Genomic DNA, 7,978 nt, shown 5'->3' on the forward strand with positions numbered 1-7,978 from the left:
TGCTGAGCCGCTCACAAAATCTGGCCTTAGAGGGAACAGTGGCCACAGAGTGCTCTCTCTGCATCGGATGCTTAAAAAAAAGGTATTGCAGGATGCCGCAATATCTAGGCATCACTGCAATACCCTAAAAGCGGCTGGAAGCGATCATCATCGCATCCAGTGCTTTAAAACCCTGAGGACGTACAGGGTACGTCCTTGGTCATTAAAGGGACAGTCAAGTCCAAAAAACACTTTCATGTTTCAAATAGGGCATGTAATTTTAACAAACTTTCCAATTTACTTTTATCACCAATTTTTCTTGGTATTCTTAGTTGAAAGCTAAACCTAGGAAGGCTCATATGATAATTTGTAAGCCCTTGAAAGGCCGCCTCTAATCACATGCTTTTTTATTTGCTTTTCATAACAGGGGAGAGCTAGTTCATGTGAGCCATATTGATAACATTGTGATGACGCTTGTGGCAGACACTGCACTAATTGGCTAAAATGCAAATCAATAGATAATAAATAAAAAGTCATGTGACCAGGGGGCAGTCTGCAGAGGCTTAGATACAAGTTAATCACAGAGGTAAAAAGTATATTAATAGAACTGTGTTGGTTATGCAAAACTGGGGAATAGGTAATAAATGGATTATCTATCTTTTAAACAACAAAAATTCTGGTGTTGACTGTCCCTTTTAAGGGAAATTAAACCCACATTTATTCTATCATGATTAAGAAAGAGTGTGCAATTTTAAACAACTTTCTAATTTACTTCGGTTATCTAATTTGCTTCATTCTCTTTATATCCTTTGTTGAAAAGCATATCTAAATAGGCTCTGAAGCTGCTGATTGGTGGCTGCACATAGATGTGATTGGCTCACACATGTGCATTGGTAATTCTTCAACAAATGATATCTAAAGAATGAAGCAAATCAAATAATAGAAGAAAATTGTAATATTGTTTAAAATTGGATTCTCTATCTTTATCATGAAAGAAAAACTGTGGGTTTCATGTCCCTTTAAAGGGACAGTCCATTTAACAATAGGGACAAAATAATGTTAACCAGAACATTTTAAAATTGAATAGCTGTGTTGTTTCTATATAATTATGCTTGCCACCTTTTACTTGTAAACATACACTGAGCTATAAACCTTTTTCTCCCTCTTTAGATTTCACCGTCCTTAGTGAGATCCAAAACGTGGTCAAGACTATATTGGAAATTTGTTATAAGGAAGTAACTGTATAATTCCGGATGACATCACTTTGCACAGGACCTGGAATGTATTGTGCTGATTTGTTTTCAAACCTGGGTCAGGCAGTGTCAGCATTGCAGCTCAAGATGCAGAATGAACATTGAAAGTTCTGCTGCTGGTTTTGATGGGTTTGCAAATGTTCGTCTATAGAAACTGTGCCTCGCATAGGCCATCAGGTGTCTTGTGTGCTGATTAAAGACATAAAGGACAGCCAATCAGTTTCAATTAGCAAGGAAGTGATAACCAGCCTTACACCGCATTAATTAAGGATATAAAAAAATACATTTATTGTATTTATAACTTATATGGGATAAGCTGAAAAAAATAAATGCAGTCTACCCTCAATATCAATTGAACGTCACATGCTTCCTGCAAAGTGCAGCTTGCCCACATAAAGAAGTATTTTTGATGACTTCTTGGTTTATTTGAACTTTTTTTTACAACTTTTCGGTCTCTCAAGTATAAGCAGATGTCTTATTTCATCACTTTTTTTTTTATAAATCCTAAGCAGAGGCATTATCTTTACCAAGAAACCAGATCTAAGGAGAATGTTTTATTGCTCACATTAACACAATTGTTGCTATAAAGGCCAACTGGATTATGCATTATCACAAAAGAAATATTATAAGATAAAAGTTCATTATTTCCTAAAATTGTAATAATTTTACTGTGGATAAAGAGCACCAACAAGTAAAGGAATATCAACTTTCGTCAATGTGCCCATAATCCTTTGTGTCTACAATGTGATCATTGATTATATATAGTGGGGAATTATTTCCATTCTTCATTAGACATTCAATACAGGAAGCGTTTTGACAATCTGACCACTACCCAGTTCAGTACTAACATCACATAGTAAGTGGCTGGAAGGTAGTAAGTGGCTGAAGAGGAAGGTAGTAAGTGGCTGAAGAGGAAGGTAGTAAGTGGCTGAAGAGGAAGGTAGTAAGTGGCTGAAGAGCTTCTTCATGTTGGTCCTTCTAAACTGCTGTTAAAATGATGTTCGCATGCAGATCAATAAACCATTATTATAAATTTTGAGACAATCACTTCTGAGTCTGCTTTACTGTTGCTTTTGCAGGCAAACATTTATAATACATCAGTGACATGACAGTGTTCCACAACTAGTATTCAAGCGTCTAATTGTGTGAAAATGTCATAACATAAAACAATGGCAGTGGCAGTATACTGCATTATGTTAATTTCACCATTGATGTGTCTGTCAGGGGTTAAAAGATACTAGCCCAGAGAAAATTAGTTACTAGTCCGCTCAATATTAAAGATAGGAAATAGTCAAATTTTTGGCTCGTCCAGTGCAATTTCTTACTCATCCAGGACTAGTGGAAGTTATATACATATATATATATATATATATATATATATATATATATATATATATATATATATATATAATATTTTTATATTTTGGCCTTTATCAATACATACTGGCCTATGTTACCAGGGCAATGCAAAAATGCTAGTGCTATTGTGCCTTAAAGGTACATGAGACTGAACATTTTTCTTTCATAATTCAGACAGAGCATGCATTTATAAAAAAAAACTTTACAATTTACTTATGTTATCAAATTTGCTTCAATTTCTCAGTATTCTTTGTTTTAGGAGCAGCAATGCACTACTGGGCCTAGCTGAACACGTTGTGTGAGCCAATATAAAGAGGCATTTACATGCAGCCACCAGTCTAAGCTTCGCAACTCTAACATGGTATTAATAAAACAACAGTCCAGTGGGAACTACCATCTGCATGTTGGATAGTATGGGGATAACGTCATCCCTAGCTAAAAAAGCCATAATTAAGTGCAAATGCATTTATTACTAGAGCTAGAATTTTTCACTAGTCTCAGTATGGCAAGAAATTGAAGCAGATGAATTATGGAGAGGACTGCACACCCTTTCTTTCTCTCTGGTTATATGTCATGTCTTTCACACCCATTTAGCACACACTGAGTATTTTGCAGGTGTAATTACACATCAATCAAGTGCTGCTATAATAGAAATGCTACTTGTAGTAAACATGAGCCAAATCTCTTGTGTTACACAAGTAGCTCAGTTTGTGTGTAGTGTAGCAACTGCAGTGTTTTCTTCACTGATGCCAACATAAAAGTGCCTTTTGTTATGTATGGTGGTCATTCATGTAAATTAGAGTAGTGTTTCTCAATTCCAGTCCTCAGGCCAGATTTTCATGATATTTTAAAGGGACATGAAACCCCATTTTTTGTCTTTTTGTTTCATGATTCAGATTGAACATACAATTTTAAGCAACTTTCCAATTTACTTCTATTATCTAATTTGCTTCATTCTCTAATTTGCTTCATTCTCTTGGTATTCTTTGTTAAATAAGCAGCAATGCACTACTGGGAGCTAGCTAAATGCATTGGGTGAGCCAATAACATGAGTCATACAGGTGAAGACACCAATCATCAGCTCCTGAGCCTACCTAGGTATCCTTTTCAACAAAGAGATCAAAACTAATTAGATAATAGAATTACATTGAAAAGTTGTTTAAAATCACATGGTCTATCTGAATCATGAAATAAAAATTGTGGGTTTCATGTCCCTTTAACTAGAGCACAGGTGAAATAATCAGCTGATGGCGTAGAGCAGGTTAATAACTATGGTTACTGATGAGCTGATTTTTTTAACCTGTGCTCTAGATATTATACAGATCTGACCTCTTCTTGAGGACTGGAATTAAGACTTAATTAGATGATATAGTAATGTCATGTGATAAGTAGCCGTTGTTTGCACTTCATTGTGTGCTGAATTGTTTTTAAACAGCACAGTTACGTTTTTTAGATAGTTTTGGCAAGTGCCATTTCTGTGACCAGTAAAAGGCTAAAGCTTATTTCTACAAACTGCTAATTAATTTATTTTTCCTATTTTTAAGCTTATGATGTTTTAAATCTTTACCCTCATTCATCCCAAATGCTACCCAGACGGCACAAGCTCAGACTATTTAAAGTAATGTAAAAAATAGTTTCCTGGAGGACTAGAAAATTCCATTCTTTTCACTCTTGGCTGAGTTATTCACCCGGTGGATTCAGGAATTGCTAACTAATGGAATGCCATAAGGGAATGGGTAGCAGCCCAGGGGTTAAATGGAGCATGGGTAGAAAACAGCTGATGGTTGTGCTCAGGTGTATTTTAGCCCAACAAGGCTCAGGCCTAGGTGAAGGAGCATCCACAAATAAGCTAGAACTGGTTATCTTCACATTATGCATTAAAATCTTTTGAATGTAGAGTTGGCTGCTTATTTATGGTACCTACCACAAACTGGGCATGTACAAAGAAATAGGGAGGAATCATAAATGAAAGAAGCACAATGGAGAGCATGTAGAGTGGAAAACACAAGTGAATGGGCCTAGGGCAGCATAACCTTTTGGGCTTATGTATTTGTTTTTCTTGTATAAAGAATAACTGTATAAAGAATGTAGACAATTATGTAAGTATAATTGTACATATATGATATATGATAATAATGTCAATATATCACTAGTTCAAAATATGGTCAAAATCACATATGGCAACAAGCAACCATAAAAGCCAGCTGGATTGTGTGTTTCAGATTGAGATATCCTTAAATTAAAAATATTGTGCTTTGATTTGCTAGAGAAACAAAGGATGATTTGCTTGGTGGTCTTATGGTAATAGCTTAGTGGTGCACTCCTATGTGTATGTTGGATAATAGAGAAGAACAAAATATAGCTTTAACTATTCATTTGTCTTAATTTTAAAAGTAGAGATGTTGTTAAGTGTGAATATTGCATTTTTCACTTAAAAAGGTCCCTGGCAGTGCTGTGCTTAGTCTCCCGGGCTAAAGAGAACACGTTTGGCAATGTTATGTATACTGGTGTTGCAAGTGAGCATGGCATAACCAATGTACTACTTGTGTTTTTCACTAGGTCTCTGTGAGCATCTAAAAGTCTTGGAGGAATACTTTTCATAAATACTTATTAATGCTATTTTCAGATTGTTTATTTTTTTTATATATATTTATATATTTGAGCTATTTGTGCTACAAAAGCCTTGGATTTCGCTCGTGCGCTAAGCCAAATGCGCTAAAGCCAAAAGGTGCATTAAAAAATTGTTGAAATATCGTTCTTCACTCAAAAGAAAATGGTATTTAATTTTTTTTTATATATATATATATATATATATATATATATATATATATGTGTGTGTGTATCTATCTATATATATATATATATATATATATATATATATAAATCTCATATATATATATATATATATATATATACATATACACAGTATCTCACAAAAGTGAGTACACCCCTCACATTTTTGTAAATATTTTATTTTATCTTTTCATGTGACAGCACTGAAGAAATTACACTTTGCTACGATGTAAAGTAGTGAGCGTACAGTCTGTATAACAGTGTAAATGTGCTGCCCCCTCAAAATAACTCAACACACAGCCATTAATGTCTAAACTGTTGGCAACAAAAGTGAGTACACCCCTAAGAGGAAATGTCCAAATTGGGCCCACTTAACAATTTTCCCTCCCCGGTGTCATGTGACTCGTTAGTGTTACAAGGTCTCAGGTGTGAATGGGGAGCAGGTGAGTTAAATTTGGTGTTATCGCTCTCACACTCTCATACTGGTCACTGGAAGTTCAACATGGCACCTCATGGCAAAGAACTCTCTGAGGATCTGAAAAAAAAATTGTTACTCTACATAAAGATGGCCTAGGCCAGTGATGGCAAACCTTGGCACTCCATATGTTTCAGAACTACATTTCTCATAATGCTAAGGCATTCTGAAGTCCAGTCAAGCATCATGGGAAATGTAGTTCTGAAACATCTGGAGTGCCAAGGTTCGGCATCACTGGCCTAGGCTATAAGAAGATTGCCAAGACCCTGAAACTGAGCTGCAGCATGGTGGGCAAGACCATACAGCGGTTTCACAGGACAGGTTCGCCATGGTCGACCAAAGAAGTTGAGTGCACATGCTCAGTGTCATATCCAGAGGTTGTCTTTGGGATATAGACGTATGAGTGCTGCCAGCATTGCTGCAGAGGTTGAAGGGGTGGGGGTCAGCCTGTCAGTGCTCAGACAATACACCGCACACTACATCAAATTGGTCTGCATGGAATTTGTCCCAGGATGCCTCTTCTAAAAATGATGCACATGAAAGCCTGCAAACAGTTTTCTTAAGACAAGCAGACTAAGGACATGGATTACTGGAGCCATGTCCTGTGGTCCGATGAGACCAAGATAAACTTATTTTGTTCAGATGGTGTCAAGCGTGTGTGGCGGCAACCAGGTGAGGAGTACAAAGACAAGTGTGTCTTGTCTACAGTCAAGCATGGTGGTGGGAGTGTCATTGTCTGGGCCTGCATGAGTGCTGCCGGCACTGGGGAGCTACAATTCATTGAGGAAACCATGAATGCCAACATGTACTGTGACATACTGAAGCAGAGCATGATCCCCTCCCTTTGGAGACTGGACCGCAGGGCAGTATTCCAACATAACGACCCCAAAAACGCCTCTAAGCCTTGCTAAAGAAGCTGAAGATAAAGGTGATGGACTGGCCAAGCATGTCTCCAGACCTAAACCCTATTGAGCATCTGTGGGGCATACTCAAATGGAAGGTGGGGGAGCGCAAGGTCTCTAACATCCGCCAACTCCGTGATGTCCTTATGGAGTAGTGGAAGAGGACTCCAGTGACAACCTGTGAAGCTCTGGTGAACTCCATGCCCAAGAGGGTTTAAGGCAGTGCTGGAAAATAATGGTGGCCACACAAAATATTGACACTTTGGGCCCAATTTGGACATTGCCACTTAGGGGTGTACTCATTTTTGTTGCCAACGGTTTAGACATTAATGGCTGTGTGTTGAGTTATTTTAGGGGACAGCAAATTTACACTGTTATACAGGCTGTACAATCACTACTTTACACTGTAGCAAAGTGTCATTTCTTTAGTGTTGTCACATGAAAAGATATAATAAAATATTTACAAAAATGTGAGGGGTGTACTATATATATATAAATACAACAATGCTATTTTTCACAGCTTGTAATTTGAGAAATGTTTAGCACTATCCATTGAAAGTATAGGGCGCACTAAAGAGATGACAGCCATGCTAAACATTCTCTGGTAATCCCCTTTTACCATGGACTTGTAATATCAGATTTCATGCTAATCTTAGCACGGTCCAGCAATATTGGTAGTGCACCCTGCACTATCAGTAGCACTCCCTTTGTAATCAAGGCCATAATATATTATGCAGCATTGTCTTCTGTTATAAACTGAAGACCGCTCTGTGCTGGATTGACAAGTATAGTCCAAAGAAAACACAATCTGTTTTTTTTAAATGTGTATTTATCACATATGTGTGAGAAGATTTTCATAGACCGTCTACAATATATCATATGCTTTCTATGTGTGTTTTGCGCATCTTACGTGCCATCTTGGATTACGCCTTAGTTTTGACAGTTTATCATACAGATTGGAAAAGCCCTTAGTCATACCTGGTATCATGGACACAAAAGTATTCTATCTAAACTTATGGGGGGGGGCTAAGTTCAACATAAAGATTACATTTATTTATACTGTCAGCTTTTCCTGATATGTAACTATAGTAAGAATAATGCATGTGCTTGCATGTTTCATGCTTGCTTATTTCTATGTGTGTACAACATGTGTATATATAGGTATAGGTAATATAACAATTACACTACATGGAATGAAACTGGCATTTCTTTTTTAG

General features: G+C 36.9%; 1 protein-coding gene across 4 annotated transcripts in view; it reads left to right on the top strand.

Annotated features, from left to right (window-relative positions):
* PHACTR2 (phosphatase and actin regulator 2) overlaps positions 1-2,276 on the top strand; it is a 435,085-nt gene extending 432,809 nt beyond the window's left edge. For all 4 annotated transcript variants that reach the window (XM_053710646.1, XM_053710647.1, XM_053710645.1 and 1 more), the window contains one exon: positions 1,150-2,276. In XM_053710646.1, the coding sequence (XP_053566621.1) occupies positions 1,150-1,165 (16 nt within the window). In that variant the 3' untranslated portion in view covers positions 1,166-2,276. The remainder of the gene's footprint in view (positions 1-1,149) is intronic.
* The last annotated feature ends 5,702 nt before the right edge of the window (positions 2,277-7,978 follow it).

The sequence above is a fragment of the Bombina bombina genome, chromosome 4 (genome assembly GCF_027579735.1).
Source record: "Bombina bombina isolate aBomBom1 chromosome 4, aBomBom1.pri, whole genome shotgun sequence".
NCBI classification, from domain to species: domain Eukaryota; kingdom Metazoa; phylum Chordata; class Amphibia; order Anura; family Bombinatoridae; genus Bombina; species Bombina bombina.